Source organism: Corapipo altera, unplaced genomic scaffold, assembly GCF_003945725.1.
Source record: "Corapipo altera isolate COAL_440 unplaced genomic scaffold, ASM394572v1 57, whole genome shotgun sequence".
Classification (NCBI taxonomy): Eukaryota; Metazoa; Chordata; class Aves; order Passeriformes; family Pipridae; genus Corapipo; species Corapipo altera.
This window is the reverse complement of record NW_020884905.1, coordinates 4,658,263-4,675,035: the sequence shown is the minus strand read 5'-3', so window position 1 is coordinate 4,675,035 and position 16,773 is coordinate 4,658,263. Positions and strand designations below refer to the sequence as shown.

The following is a 16,773-nucleotide window of genomic DNA, read 5'->3' as shown; positions in this document are numbered from 1 at the left end:
CCTTTGAGAAATCTGAGTGAAAGCCAGGTAATTAACTTTTCGAAGTACTATGGAAGAAGTGAGTTTTCAAAAAAGGAAAATTATCCACACTTTTTTTTCAATTTTTTATTTTCTCCTTTTCGGTATTTTCTTAAATAAACACCAGTAAGTTGTTGGTCTAAAAAAGATTATTATATTAATTTATTTTTTTAACTCAAAGTTCAACATGACCTAGACATTTATTTCTAAATCTATGGTGAGATGTATTATTGGAAGCTTTACAAAACAAGGATTTCTCCTATCGTCACAATTTTTTAAGAAGCAAGATAGAAAGTACTGTTCTTCATTAATATACTATTTTTTCAACATCTCCAGGCTGAAGTAAACAAACAAAGAAGGCAAAGATGTATACATTCTCCCATCACATTTTTTTTGTGCCTTATAGTTCCAGGATTTCATAAGATTTTCCAAAGATCCAACCTAGACATGAGCACAGTATTACAAGAGTAATACTGCCATGTCTAGAAATCAGGGTCAACAAATGGTTGCATTATTAAAAATCTGTTGTTGTTGGTATTGGGTTTTTCTTAAATTAATGTGAGGGCTACACTTCTTTTACATAGTTTTCATTATTGCTAAGTGAAAGAATTTAAATATTATCCCAAAGTAGACTTGAACTGTGAATTTTAGCATTACTGCTTTGTGAGATAAGGATTTCCTATTACAGGTATCAATATTACTTGCAAAATTAAATAACCTTTACCCCACCCCATTAAAAAGGTCACTAATTTCTGGAGTTCATTCTGGGCCTAAAAAGGTGTTGAGCTGGCCTAGAATTGCTCTGCCTCCACTCATCTACTAACAGTCCATGCAGAATTGTATCCAATTTCTTCCTTCCCGAGAGTTTCATTTAGCCCATACCCAAGCACGTCTCTACATTGTTGTCCCTGCAGACCTACATCACTAATTTAAACAAGCAAGATTAACCAGAAGCTTAAATAAAAAAATTACTTTTTTCCTGGTAGAGTTTTGCCAGTAGTAAGTATAATAACATAATTAACTCCTCTCTGGGGTTCTTCACATCTCAGTCCTCACTTCTATATGCATCACCACGTGAAAGCAAGTTCTTCCTTAGGTAGTATATTGGACTAGTTAGAACTATTCTAAAAAGTACTCTAAAATTTGCTTACAGTACCCTGCACATTCCTCCAAGAGTTCTGTACTATGCTCAAGGGCTCACAAGGTGTGTTTTGCATAAGGAACACTGAAGTCTCAACTATTCACTTTTCCAGGTCTTTGGGACAAAGACTTTAATAACACGACCTGAAGAAAAGGAACAATTAAAGGCCTCAGTCAGTTGTACTGGCATCCCTTTCATTCAGTTTGCTTTTCTAGCACGCTAATTGAGTGCAGGAATGAGCTAAACATAATAATGGCTGAAGAAATAGCATTCAGATACTTTAAGGCACGGGCTGAACTCAGGATTCCATATAATGCTAAATTCTTGGACTTACGTACTTAACTGCCTTCTATTTTGGGACTCACTCAGAATGTTCCCGCTTGCTCAGTAATTCACTGTCACAGTACTTAAAGGTAGAGCTACAGTTGTCCAGGGCTGCCTCGTGTTTTCCAGACTCTGAAGGAAGAATGATTAAGTATCAGAGATTCAGCTAAAGCAATGTTATCAACCAGTTTCTCTTTTGATTCCTGTGCCACTACACTTCCATCAAAGAATCTAGGACTTTGTCTTTCCAAGTTGCATAAATAACATCGGGAATACAAAAAAAGATTACAGGCCTTGTCTTGAGAGGGGCAATAATATGTTCTAGGCTACACTCAATAGGCAGGCTAGGTTAAGCATCAACCAAAGTCAGCTGCCTGTGTTTAGAGAGAATCTCAAGCTTCACTAACTTTGCTGACACCCACTCATACACCTATGAATTTTCTTTGGGGCACAATCTGTGTTTCCCTCTGACCACATCTTATAAAATACGCGTGCAACCACATTGATTCTCCGCCTTTGCAATGGGAGCAGGCCAGGAGATGAGGAGATGAGCTGTAGCAATGGACCACACACACTGACAAGCGTACGAAGACACTTGTAACCCAGTCATTTCTGATTAATTCTTTATATCCTTCAACACCTATTCTCAAGACCAGTTCAAATGAAGTTTAAATACAGTTTGGAATCATTCTATCACGCTCAAAATGAGAAATTAGTCTATAAATGTCTTTCTTTCCCCACCAACCCCCATCACCTTCTCCTTGCAATGTGCCCAAAACCACACCATGCTCTACAAGTAAATCCATTTCATGGCTTTTGACACATGACCACTAAAATAAGACTACTTCATACCACTGACACTGAAGCTGTGCTGGCACAAATTTTAGATAGTATTCTTTGTAGAACAGTGAGTTTTAGACAACCAGCAAGTAGGTTTCTTCCTGAGCCTGTAGATGCCTGGCCACATAAAACAGAAGTTAAGCCACTGGCTTCATGTGAACTAAGTCTATACGTAGATTTGCATATGTGGAAGATTATGAACTACATCAAACGGCTACATAGGTTTAAGTAAGTGAAAAAGTGTCATTTCAGTAAAAATGTGCATTGATACTGTAGAGCTGTCTTAGTATTACTTTTATGTGAAATTAACTGTGTGCATAAGTTCATAAACTTCTTTTGTACTGCAGCACAGTACTTCAGATTGTCAGGTTTGTTTGGTGCTCAACAGTAGAAATATAAGCACCCTTAAAATGCTTCAAATTTGCTAGGAACAGTAGTGGTAATTTAAATGTTTACTTCTCCCATTTCCTTTTTCCTCAAAAAACCCAAAACAAATGAACCCAACCCTCCAAAGTTTAACTTGCAGTTCTAGAGCAAACAGACTGCTACTGGCCTGTATCCACACAGAGATGCAGTAGTATAAACAGAACAATTGCTGATCCTTGCATGAGGTTAAATCTGTTGAAAATGCCTCAGCTTATATGAGTCTGCACAGACTAAAAAAAAAAACCAAAAAACCAGCTGTAATTGCTTCCACAGAGCATTTTCCACGAGTCCAATTAGCCTAATGTAGCATTCAATATTAGGGTGGAATGAGAATGCACATGTGTATAGACTGGACAACAGAAAGAACGTTTATGGACAGGTGCAGAACCCCACCAACACTCGAAACAGGCAGGAAGCTGAGAATAAATGGTCGTGCCACATGTTGCCACGAGGGAAGAGAAACCATTTCCTCCCAGACACCCAAACTGCCTTTGAAGCTCTCAGCAGCTCATTACTCCGCAAATTGACTGAACTGTGCCAGCCCCCCAAAAAACTCACCAAGCACCCCACGTACAAACGTTTAGCCCTTTAAACTATTAAAAACGGTATTTACAGCCCCCACTCACCACAACCTCCTGGGCCACTGCTCCAGGTCCCCAGGGCGGCAGGTGGCTGCCCTCTCTCCGGGCGCTTGAGACAAGCGTGACCTCTCCTTCCTGAGCTACCTGGCTTAGCTAACCCACAAACCGAGGGTTTCACCTGCCTCCTGGGCCTGGGGGAGCCGAGCCCCTGAAATCCCCAACACCAGGGATGTGCCACTCGCCCCGCCCCCCCACTCCCGCCACCACTGGAGGATTTCCCAGCACCGGAGCTTAACGGACGGGGAAGAGGCACCGGCGGAGTGTGGAAGGAGGGAGGGAAGCGGCGAGGCGGCCGCGGGGCTGAGGAGAGTGAGGGGGCAGAGGGGTCTGAGGGGGCTGAGGAGGGTGAGGGGCCCGAGGAGGGTGAGGGGCCCGTGAGGGCTGAGGGGCCTCGCGCCGCGGAGCCCGCGCGGGGGAGTCACGGGGGGTCGCGCGCCGCCCGCGAGCGAGGCCGCTCTTCCTCCCCGCGCCGTCACGTGCCGCCGGGAGCCGCAAAGCAGCGGCGGCGTTTGCGACAGGGTGACAGCCAAATGGTGCGACATCGGCGGCGGCCGCAGGCGCAGCAGCCGCGGCGCTGCCAGGGCCGAGCGCCGCGCCCGGGAGGGGAGCGCACGGCGGGCACCGCGACGCGCCCCGGACACCGCTCCGCTCCGCCGGGAACGCACGGCGGGCAGCGCTCCGCACCCCGGACATCGCTCCGCTTCGCACCGCGGGCACCGCAGCCCGGGTACCGCACCGCGCCCCCGCGCCCGGCGCGACCCCCATGAGAGCAGAGCGGGCGGCGGCCGCCCCCCCGCGCACCCTCGCCCGCCCGCCTGCCTGAGCACGGAGCGCTCCCCCCGCCCCCGATGCGCCCTTAGTCCCGGCCCCGGACCCGCCTCCCGCGCTCCCCTCCCCGCCGGCGGCGGCGGCAGCGGCAGCAGCAGCGCCCAGGTGCGGACTTCAAACCCCGGCGCAATGGCGTCCAACGCGGCCGAGAGGGAGATCCTCTTCACCGAGATACAGGTAAGCGGCGAGGGGCGCCCCGGGGGCGCCACCCCAGCCCCGTTCCCCTCCTTCCGTGGCGGGGAGCGCGCAGCAGCCGCCGCGCCCCGCCGCCCCCTGCCCGCCGCTCGGCGCGGGACGCCCACCCCGCACCCACACCCAGCCCCGGGCCGGGGGGGCGGCGGCGGAAGCCCGTGCCCACCCCAGGCCTCTTCCCGCCGCTCTCCCCCGGGAGCGGAGGCGCCGCCGCCCGGTCACGGCCCCACCCCGCCGCCGGCCGCGACCCGCTTTTGTCTGCGCTCGGCTCCCTCCTTCCCCCGCCGAGCGGCCGCGTCTCTCCGGCGGGGCCTGCCTGCGCCGCGCCCCCCGCCCCGGCAGAACCCCCCGCCCGCCCCGGGGCTGCCGCGCCCGCCCCGAGCCTGCCGCAGCCGCTGTGGGGCCCGGAGCTCTCGCCCTCCCTCGCCGCCCGGGCACGGCGCTGGTCCGGGCCCCGCCGAGCGCTCCGGGGGCCACCCCGCCGCCCGCGTCAGGGTCAGGCAGAGAGCCTCCTCTCCCCTGGACATGGCACCGCGCAGCAGCCGCGGCAGCTTCCTTCTTATAGGCCTTGAAGAGGAGAAGCCCGGGAAGAGGAGAAAATGGTGCGAACAGCGTTATTTGTCACACCGCGAGGGTTCTTGTCACTACATAAAACTATCTCTAAACAACGCGCGACACTGTTAGAAGTCCTGAAGACTCGAGGGTTGGAGTTTTTCATCCCTGTAGTTTGACCACTTTTGGTTGCCTGCGCAAGTGTTATTTTTCTGCTTGTCAGCTGCAGGGTTAGCAGGGTTAGATGCGATTCGGGAGCTTCACTTTTGTGTTCTTATCTTTAAACGTCAGCTCAACCTGCTACCTCTTAAGCTTCCTTGTCCCGAAGAAAGTTTGCTTTCCTTTTTTTTTTTTTTTTTTAATATACGTCGTTAAGTCTATGTAAGTTGTTATGTTTAACCAGGCAAAGAATGTGTCTCTGAATTTATTAGAGAGACAATAAACGAAAATAAGAAGACCATAAATGGAAAGTATTGAATTTAATGCTCAAAAAGAAAACAGAAAGGCGTGTTTTGAAAAGGAAAAATTTTATTTCCCAAATGCTGTTAAATTCTCCTGTAATTTTGAATGTTAGCAATGTGCTCACTTGAATAACAAAGGAAAAGAAGGCACAACAGAGATGTAGCAGTCTACTTAATATTGTAGCACGTGAGATGGCTGAAGGCTAAGAATCCATCTAAAATGCTGAACTTTAATCAGTGGCTCATAAGTGCCTAGGAAGAATCACTATGTTAATACAAACTTGATACGATGATGTATAAGCTGGTAAACCTGTTTGAAGTGGTGAGCTGTGTGAATAGCTAACTATGGTAGTGTTACAGGCAGGATAAATGGAAGCAACATTTCTGTAGAAGTACCAAGAGTGAGGTTCACATTACTTTAAACAGAAATGAGTGAAGTATTTTGGGAATGGGGAGGGTTTGTTTTTTGTTTTGTTTTGTTGCTTTTTTTTCTTGAAAGATGAGACTGACTATGATATTAATAAAAAAAAAAAGAAGATAATATAAAAAATAGTAATTTTTAAAAAACCAAAACACAACAACAAAACAAAAAAAATCCAGGATGGATTAGATTCTTTGGCTGCACTGCCTCTTCCATTATATATAGTAACTTCTGTATTGATAAATACACTTCCTCGGGCAGGACAGAAAGGTAAGAAGTTAACACGGGAATCCCGGGGGTTTAAGCTTCGTGAACTGCTAACTTTTAGGTATTTTTAAGAGGAACTTGTATATTAGAAGGAAACATTGTAAAGATGCTGTTTTGTTTGCGGTGGTGTATATTAGTAGTGAAACGTGAAGGCATTAATATAACTCTTCTTGGTAATACTTCAAAACAAATTGCTGTTCATATACCTGTACATAAAAGTTGGTTTAGTGGTATGGCCCGAAAAGAAAGAGAACTGCTGTGAAGTGTGAGATACGCCATTTCACACATGTTTCTTCAGGAGGGAACTTCCTCAATCTAAAGAACTCCGACTTAAAAAGTGCTTATATGTAAAATGGGCTTTTGCTTGCATATTACAGTCCTGCACAGAAAGATGAGGAAGTCGTAGAATGCGTGGTTACAGTAAAGGTTAAAAGGGTCAGGTAGTTGGATGGATTTAGATCATGGACAATGGCTTAGATGTTTTGCCAATACTGGTGAAAACTTACTGAAAACAAGCTAAACCCAGTGTAAATCCCAAGCTTGTTCCTGACATGGACTCTAGAGTGAGTATCAGTCAGTGATCAATATAATACATTGCTTTCTGCAGTTGCATGTTCTGCATGCACTTGGTTATGACAGCCCTGTGTACTCCAGCATGGTATAAGTAAACTGTCAGGCTTGGGTCAAGTTAATTAAAGTGGATCACTAGTCAAGAATCAGTTGAACTCTCCTGATTAAAAAGATTGTCACAACTACTGACTTAACAGGATGTGAAGTGGATTCTGAGAAAATATGAAAAACAAAAGACCAAAATAGCTAACTGCTAATAAGAAAGTGGTGGTACATGTACTTGTTTCAAAGTGTACTGGGCTTAATTAAACGGGCCTTAAATAGGCCCTAGGTTGCACTTCTCACAATGACAGTTTTGTATTGTAAGTGACTCCATAACTGTTAAAGCAGTTTCTTAAAAACCTCTGCTAGCAAATATCCACTTGATATTTTTGTCCTGCTTTTCCTACAAAATATGGTATGCATTCTTTTATAAGATGTGGAAAGCATGTCTTGCTTCTTAGCAGGTTTTCAGCTGAGTTTGTTCAAGGTGAAAAATGCAACACTTATTCCTCAGTAGTTAGCAAATGCGTAATATGAAGTAAACTTGGCATTAAAAATCCTCTTTTTGGTTTGTTCTCTTTAGTAGCTTCACCAGTGAAATTGCCTGATTACTAAAGATTGAAAAGATTACATAAAGCCAGATTACCCTTTTTTACCTCCTTTTATCTCCAGTACAGGTTTTTTTGTAGGAGCGGGAATGAGTTTGGGTAAGAACCACTATTGCTGATGTTGCCTTCCATTCCATTCCCTTAGAACTTTGTCCACCAGGTAAAGGAGCCTCTCCAGTGCTTGCTCTCAGGTTAATTGCACAGTCTTTAACTCTTTGCTTCCTGGTGGAAGTGGCAACTCTGTTACTTCATAAAATTAAACTTTAACATATGGTGCTGCAGGCTGTTAAATAAGGCATCTGTAAAATAAATTTTAAGTTTCTAATGGAAAAAAGTTTGTTCAGGTTTTTTTTCCAAATCATTATTAAAAAGAAAAGAGAAGGTCTTTTGTGAAGTTGTGTGTATTTCCAAAGATGTGTGCTTTCATTGGCAGTGGTGGTAGATGTCAGCATAGTAAGTTGATATGAGTAGGTTAACAGAAATTATTACTAGGATTATTTAAATAAAACTATTGCGTATGCATAGTAATTACACTTTTGTACTTTTAGTTGTTCACTACCACTTCTTTTCTAGACAGTACTGTAAATCTTTTAAACTTGGGACTTTTATTGTTGATGTTACAAGATTTATTTTAAGAAAACTTTAAGTTCGCTCAAAATTGTGCTTTCAAAACAATACTTGTTTAATACAAGGGAAAAAAGAGCGTATTACTTGGTTTTATTTGCTTAAATGAAATTGTTTGGTCAAGATAGAGAACTTGGGCTGTGCCCTGAAGTAAAGCATGTAAGAGATCTTCAGTTATTTCAAATGGAACTGTAGAGGACTATGCCTGGAATTAACTTTTCAGACTCAGCCATAATACATGTTTCTAATATCACAGAACATTGGAAAAAATGTCTTTATTTCTATATTTGTCAGAATAAGAGGATTTTTTAATGGATATTTTGTTTTAATGCCGTAGTCGTCTAAGTTCCTAAGATGCTGTACTTAGGGATCTTAAAGCAGAAATGTTATGACAGAATCATGTTTGAAGTCTCCTGGTAACTTTTTTTGTTTTTTTCAATAGTGATGAGCGGTACCACAACTGAAATATAAACTGAAATATATGTAAATTAGGATTATATGATGGCACACTCACTATAGTTTTTTTGTTTGTTTTATTTTTCCATTTCATACCAGGGACAAGAATTTTCATAAAGTGAATGTGACTGAAGAGTGCTCAATATTTTGTTAGTCTGCATGATACAAATGGAACAGTTGAGTCTTAGATTATACAACTTTGTTTTGTATATAAATGTATATGAAATTGGGCCCTTGTACCTCGCCATGTTGGGTTTTACTACCAGATGGGACTCTGAAGACCTGTATTTCATTCCTGGCTGCTCTGCTCTCATCTAGGTGACATTAGGCAGATGACTTTGCTTACTCATGTCTCAGTTTCCTCATCTTTAGAATAGAGGTAGGGATGCTTGTTTTTTTAGAGATAAAAAGTACTGAGTATTTATTATTAGCTGTGGTCAAGTGCCTAAGGACACCATAAAAAGGCACAAGTAACCTAATTAATCTGTTTTGAGGAGGAATTGTAATTGGGTTGAACACTCAGCAGTAAGATTGCCTTCAAATAATGTTCAGCTAGAACAGATTAGCTTTAAATAATTTTGAATCACTCTTGTTTCTTCAGAAGAAGAAAATGTCACATTCAAGTGAAAATATCCTGAACTAGTCTACTGCAGTTTAGAAATGAAAATGTGTGTACAGCTGCTTGGGATTTCTTAGGTCCCTACAAATGCTTTCAGAACCAGTGGATCTAGGGAAGCGCTTCAGGTTTTTTTCCATTTGTGGATATATATTACTCTTTAAACAGTCCTCTATTCAAAACTTGTATTAGTAAAATATACATCCTGTTCTCAGTGGAACATAAACAGTCCTTAAAATACCTCTAGGTAGGTGCATGGGTGGGGTTTTTAGTTTTGTTTTGATTTGGGTTTTTTTCCATTTGTTGAATTCTGTTTGTCTATTAACATAAGAACTTGTATATGATGTAGACTTTTATACATTTGACTGAATTTTCTTTGTCAAAGTAGCTGTCTTTTTAAGACCCAGATCTGTTATTTTAACTCATGATTAATTATTAGTGATGGCCAGTAGAAAAGTATTTAGTTACAGTATGTGTAATAGTTCTTCTGGAACAGTTTTATACATTGTGAGTGGTCATTCATTACAGTGTAACCAAAAGTCTGTAGTAGAATAAGTCGATAAACATTTCCCTTACATTGGGAAACAGTGGTTTAAGAACTTAATGATAGGATTAAGAATTTTTTCATCAGTGTCTCAGTGCTTTGCTGAATTAGAGATAAGACCTCTACTTAGATTCAGAGTTACAAAGCCTTATATGTGTGTTATATGCAGTGCAAGGCTCAGTCTGCTTTTTCTGTGCTTTTGCTAGAAATCACTTGTACAACTGTTACAAAATGGTAGATGGTAGGTTTTTTATTTGTTTGTTTTGTTTTTTCTCTAGTGGATTGTAAATAAATGGGTTCAGGAATAGACTGAGCTAAAGCATCTCTCACGAGATACTGCTCTGTAGCATGGGCAAAGCATTTGTATGGTACTTTGAAGCTTTAATAATTAGTACTTGTTCTGCAGTTCCTGGTGCAAGTAAAAGAGCATCTTTGCTAGTGTTTGGTGTGGGCGAGGGAGGTTCTTTTTAGAAAATGAGATTTATGTTGTAGGATCCAATCCATGACCTCTGTTACTTTGAGACCCAATTCAGAAGTACTACATTGAAGCAGAAACTAGTAGTGCCATTAGCTAACGAAATGCTTTGGGCCTGTCCTTACAAGTAACATTATATCTGATATATATGTTTGTTTATTTGAACTGCAGCTAAACGATTATGTCACAGTGACACAAGTTGACACCATTTTTGTTACTGCCATGTTACAGTACTGGTTACTTACTGTTTGACAGCTCGCCGGTGAATTGAACTACTTGTGTGGCAGTCTGGACATGCATCCTATGGATCAAAGTGCTGCTCTGTGGATTTTCTCTGGGATGATTTCACAAACCTTGAGGAATTCTGTGACTGTGTGTCAAATTAGTGAAGTTTAGTGTCATCCATCAGCTTTGCTGGTGCAACTTGGGCAGCTGGTGAGGATGATATGGCTGAGTTCTGTGGTGAGCAGACATTCACGTGAACAGGATAGTAGTGTGCAGTTGCAGGCTTATGTTCAGCTAAATGGACCAGCCCTGCTGGGAATCCTACTGCTATTGTACTCTGGTTAATAGAAGAGGCTGAAATCGAGTTATTCGGGCTAATGCTTTTAACTTAATGAGTAGGGCGAGTTGAGACAGTTCACGTGGTGAGTTACCATGGCTCAGTTGTGGGACCACCAGCTGGGTAGTGGTGATGTGATTGTTTTTTAAGAGCAGGCCATACCTTATATTTTTCTTGACATGAGGTGTAGATGCAGTTTCCTATAGTCTGTATCAGCATTATGCCCAGGGTGGCTGTACTTCCTGTTTACTGCTGCTGCAGTGTACAGAGCACTTCTGGAGTGGGGGCACCGAGATGGCAGAACTGTGCTCTCATCAGTGCAGTCTGTGGCTTCCGCAGCCAGGGAAAAAATAGGACTATTAGCATAAGTGTATTTCCTTAGGACAGCTCCATCTATACTAAAAACCTTTGTTATTTTATTATAGATATATAGATAGCTATCAGGTACCAAATAATAAATGATTGACTGGGAAGGGCTGGGCTGGGTTATGAAAGTTTAATATATGCAGCTTTTCCCTGTTCCTTTTTTTTTTTTTTTGAGACATAAAGAAAGGTTGATATATGTCAAGACCCAGGGAGTGTTTGCTCTGGCCCATCATACAAATCAGGGTTAGTAAAAACCTTAATGTGGAGATGACTAAATTAGTTAGCTTTTTCTGCCTCCAATTCCTGTGGATTTCTTTAAACCTTGTCTTCACTGGAGATGTATTGGGTTTTAGATGACAGAGAATTTCTGACTTCTTCTCTAAATAAGTGCAGATCAGAGAGCTTGAATCGAAAGCCTGTGACATGTGGTTCATGTCTGCAGTGTTATGTATGGGAGTCCGGTGCTGAAGCAAACTGGTTTTTCCCTTGAGGTTTTTCAAACACTTGTTACCCTGCAACATGGTGGTAGGGCTCACAGATTTTAAGTTTCCATGAAACACAGGAACATGTTAACCTGAAAATGAAAGTAGCAGAATCAGTTCTGTTTCTGTTGAGTAGAACCAGGGAGACAAGCTTTCCATCAGCTTTCCACAGTTGTTATTAGAGTGTCACAAAATACAATAGGTAGCAGATCTATAGCCAGGAGAAGGAATAATTAAGTCTGCAATACCAAGGTACTAATAGATTGTATTAGAGTTCTGAGATAAATCACAGGAATATCTGTCTGTCAGTGTGATAGAAACACTCACAAGCAGATCAGATCAGAAAGGAGAAGGTTTTGTTTGTCTAACTACAACAGTAGTAGTTTTCTGAACTAGTGCTGGGCCTTAAACTCAGAGAATATTGCTCAACTCTTGGAATGTAAGGGCTGATATACCTTTTTGCTAGCTCTTAAAAGTTAATACTCAAAGCGCTTGAAGATGACTATCATGTACATTTTCTTTAATGAATTTTAAAAATTAAATACATGTACATGAACTTCATAAGTACATATATAACATTCTTCTATGCACTCACATTTGTTAGGCTATTGAAATAAATAGATTATTAAAATGAATAAGAAGTGAGATTAACTGTAGTTGTTATTTACCTGAAATAGTACTTGCAAATAATTTTGGTGCATAGGTGTTCCAAAATTATTCTTTTATTCACCTGTATGTAATTTTTTTCATATATGAACTTCATGTAACTTTTGAGGAGAAACTGAGAGTTGATGATTAAAATAGCAGAAAAAATCCTTTTTTTATTTCCAAGTCCCACACACAAACTGGCTAATTAAACAGGAAATAATAGTGTGGTTCAGTGTATCACTGCTGCTATAGATGGCTTGTGAACTTAGGAACTTTCATACATGTTTTTTTGAAAACTGTCAAAAGATGTGCTTCGTTTGGTGTTTTTGTTGCAGATCACTAAGATATAAGACAGGTTTGTGATGTAAATTCAGGATGGAAGAGTTCTGACCATGTCATGTGCAGAAACTGGATGATTTGCCCGTGCAGACTTGAGGCTGTTACTCAAAGAAAGTGTCAAACTTTGTCAGCTGATACTGCTGCTGAAAGTGAGGATGTTCCATATTGTGTTGCTGTACATTTGCACAGACAGCTGCATGGTGAACAGATTTTGTTGTTTTGCTTTGGTGGGGTTTTTTCACTCTAAATTAGATTTCAGTCAGATCAGGTTCACAATCCAGTTCACTGTGTGGCCATATAAAGGTTTGTACTGGCATATTATCAGTGAATGGTCTGGGGCAGGAACAAACTGTTAGGGGCTGAGACTGATGGTTCTTTAGGATGCTTTTTTTTGCCTGCAGTGGTGGTTCATGCAGAAAATGTTTATCAGATTACAGGCTGAGATTTGCTCTCATGTATGTGGCTTTAAGCTGAGGACTGGGGAAAGAGTCCAATTCTGCTGCAGATGAATATACAGATAATGAACAGTCCAAGCAGTGGCTGTGGCAAGTCTTTTCTAGCTTTGTATTCTTCAAGCAGAAAGTCTCACAATATGCATGTGACAATGAAAACCTGTTTGTCTGAAAAAGCATTGAAAATAGAGAAAATGTTGAAAGTCATGCATGAATAGATAATGTAGCTATGTTCAGTTTGATGTGGAAGGCTGAGAGCAGTGCTAAGGTTTTGTAGCAGTATGCCAGCTGAATGTAGGAATATGACCCAGCTTTATTATCTGACTTTCAGAAGTTACTGTTAAATCTTTTATGCACTCAATGCAAGAAGTAGTTTTGAAAAATCTTGAATATTTTTGTTATTTCTCTAAAATGAAAGAAAAAGTGAGTATACAATCAAGATGGATGGGATTGAATTTTGGAGTGAAGGCAAAGTATTGTGCAAATAATACTATAAATTTACTATCCATAAAGATAAGGAAGAGAGTGAGGTACTACAGGTTGATATGAATACATCTGTCTGTTAATGAATAGCTCAATAAATGTGAGACATTTGAATATTCAGTAGGAAAAAAATCCCTAACAGTGATGAGTTCAATGTTTGCAATAACAAAATATCTCAAAATAGTCACATGAGCATCAATTAAAGCACCAGTTAGAGAACTTCAAACTATTGTGTACAAGATTGATGCTGTGTTTCGGAAGTCTAGCCAAATTTAGAGGGGGAAAGGCCTGAGAATATGGTGCAGAAATAAGAAATTTGAGGTAACAAAAGTGATTAAATGTTTTCAAAGTTCTTGTGTTCAGTTAATTTCAAAATTATCAATTCTTTCTCATTCTCCTTGTACTTATTGACAAACTCTGAGTGTATTATCTTAAATTTGTATAGTTGAGATGAAGGATTATATTTAGAATAAACAAGGAAATTGTTTTTGGTGATTTTAGGTGTTCCAAAGCTCTCTACTAAGAACTGGCTTTTGTGTAATGTGAGCTAGAAACTTTATGACAGTCCTTAGATAAATGGAAAAAACTTGCTTGGTTCTGTTATTCTGCATACCCTTCTCTTCTACAGAAAAAGGTACATAATCCCCTTTATTATAGATTTTATGACTTTCTCTGTTTGCATCACTAAGGTTATTGGATATGAGATTGAAGTTTCTTTTTCATCATTGTGATGCACGTTATCACTTGGATTTTTAAGTAACGTAATCCCAAAAGCATCCAAAACTATTGTTGAGAATTTAGAAGGAATGCAGATTTGACTGTGTGGCCTGTTGCTTTTTACAAGCATACTATGTAAAAGCATCCACTGCTTTTCAACTTCTTATGTTTATTTATATGGGAAGACACTGCAAAACAATTAAGTGGAATGTATTTTAAGAGGATGTTTCCTTTATAGATAGATCTGCATAAGACATGACAAGATTATTTCTTTCCTAATACTCAGATCATGTAAGCTAAAATTGTAAGACAAATTATGACAAAGAAGTGTCAGCTTTTCTTAAAGATATTAAGCTCTGCAGTTGTAAGGATGTGTGCTGCCTGCCACCCATCAGGAGCACATGGGGAAAAACATGGGCATAGCCAGGTGGGGAGACAGAGTACAGTAAATGGATCTAGCAAAAGGTTAAAGACAGAGTCAGGGTTTCACAGGCTTGTATTGAAAAGTACCAAAATAAGCATACTACAGATCTACAGAACATTTTAAGATCAGCAAGGCCTTTTTGTAGGACGTGTTCTAAACTTAGTGGCAGCAGTAGGAAAGTAAAAGTACTGTAAATCGTACATGCCTGACTACTAGTGTAGCATTCTTGAACTGCTGCCCATTTGGGACTCGGCAATCTCCTTTAATGGAAGCATGTTTTCCTCAATATTTGAGTTTGTTTGTTACTTATTTATAAGCTCATATAAAGCCGGTGTTTTAGGCTGAGAATGATTGGATGTCAAAAGTTATCATTTGCAAATTATAATATCTATATTATTAGAGATCCTTAGGAAAACTACTTAAATGTTGTTATTGAAACTTAACCCATTATTTAATGATTTTTCTTCAAGTTGCTAGGATTTATCTTTGGTTTCTTCTCTCCTGAAGGGATGGGAACATGACATTTTGAAATATAAAACAGATAGTACTTAAACATTAGAAAAAAAAATTTCTTTCAAAGGGTTTTTTAATGGTTGTTCTTTACTTTATTCATACCAGTTAGTGGGAGTCAAACTAAGTATTTGTCTGTTGGATGAAAAATGTAGTTTTACTATTCATTTTTATGTAGCTGGTTCAAATTCTTCATCACATAAACCACTTCACAAAGTAACATGTGGATCTTTTTTCCTTTTCATTTTGTAGATGTACTTTTTAAATAAAAGGTTTATCTATGGCAAAGTAGGTGTTATCTACAAGCAGTTAATTTTTCGTTTGGGGGGCAAACTCCTTTCTTGAATTCTTCATTTAGTTGTAATATAGTACATAATGCAGAAACTATTTCTGATTGTTATTTTAATTGCTTTAGAAATTTGTGTTCGTCTGTATTAGGATTCCATGCAAGAGAGCGAATTTATTCTCAAGCTTTAATTAAACTAATTCTAACAGATTTTTTAAAAAGTTCTTAGAAGTTTCTTAAGTGCAGAAGGAAAAAGAATGATGGTCTGTTGTAGAGTGGTATTCAGTATCATGATCTATTTTTCAGGTTAGCAGCTAGCACTAATTCTAAAGTACCCTTTTTGAAGTGTTTCTTTTTGCTGGGAGTAACTCAGTGACACTGTCAAGGCAGCAGCTGCCTTCCACGTGGGAATTGGTTTCTTTAACTCCAGTGTGATTCTTGAACCAGAAGACCTTGGGTATGAAAGAAAGGCAAGGGAGATGCAAATTCTGCAAAAGGTCTCCCATATTTGTATTTTTTTTCCCTTTCTATAATAGACAATACTGTTTATGAACTCAGAAGTAGCATTTCTTTTATTTTGCATTTAATTAATTCACTATCAATTTAAGGTTTATGCAGTACTTCAAGTAAACAGATTTGTAAAACTTAATTACAGACATATTCTGAATTGATTCACATACACTTTCTGAACTATACAACTGAATTATTTTCTTCTTGATTTTCACCTGTCACGTGGTAGTTTCTGCAGATTTCCTTCACTAATTTTTGTCTTGCACTTTGCCAACAATGTACGTTGAAAATGTCAGATGTTTCTAATTACTTGTATTAATTTTTCACTGTTATAAAATAATCTGTCGACTGTCCTGAAGTATTTATGTGTTTCTTTAGTGCAATGAATATACTTGAAACTTAGTACGTCGTGAGGTACATCTGCTGGGAATTCCTGCAAGTCTGAGATACAGAAGCAGTGAGCATTTTAGTGGCATATACTGGGAATGATCAGAGCTGCTCCTTGCTCACTTAGGGTTAGCAGAAGGAAAGGGCTGGCTGTGGTTCTGGCATCTTCAGAAAATGGGGAGAGCTCGTGCCTAGAAGCAATCATGCCTAGTTCATTGTGTCCTGATGAGGTAAAACAGTGGGAAGGGCATGAAAAAGAAACAAGTAATGCTCAGAGAGGCCAGGAAAGTTTAGAGTTGAGAGGATGGTAGCCTGATCTAAATATAGTATCTTAGTTTGGAAAATGGTGTAGACAGATTGGAACTGTACTTTATTTTTGTGTAGTTTAATTTCTTTTTTTATTATAGAGATTGATTTTTATTTTTATCCTGTGACTCTTGACATCTTTAATAGAATGCTTGAGAGAGCATCAAAAGAACACACCCCACCCACTCACAATCACCCTCTTCAAATACAGCTAGGAAATAGCCCCAGCCTCCTAAAATTGTAAATTTCTGTCAG

General features: G+C 40.3%; 1 protein-coding gene across 2 annotated transcripts in view; it reads left to right on the top strand.

Annotated features, from left to right (window-relative positions):
- Positions 1 to 4,151: 4,151 nt before the first annotated feature.
- Positions 4,152 to 16,773, top strand: part of PKN2 (protein kinase N2) — a 54,712-nt gene continuing 42,090 nt past the window's right edge. Inside the window, exon 1 of one of the 2 annotated variants that reach the window (XM_027651638.1) lies at positions 4,152 to 4,395. In XM_027651638.1, the coding sequence (XP_027507439.1) occupies positions 4,348 to 4,395 (48 nt within the window). In that variant the 5' untranslated portion in view covers positions 4,152 to 4,347. Of the gene's footprint in view, positions 4,396 to 4,918; positions 5,013 to 16,773 lie in introns of those variants that run through there. The other variant, XM_027651639.1, reaches the window with a different exon arrangement.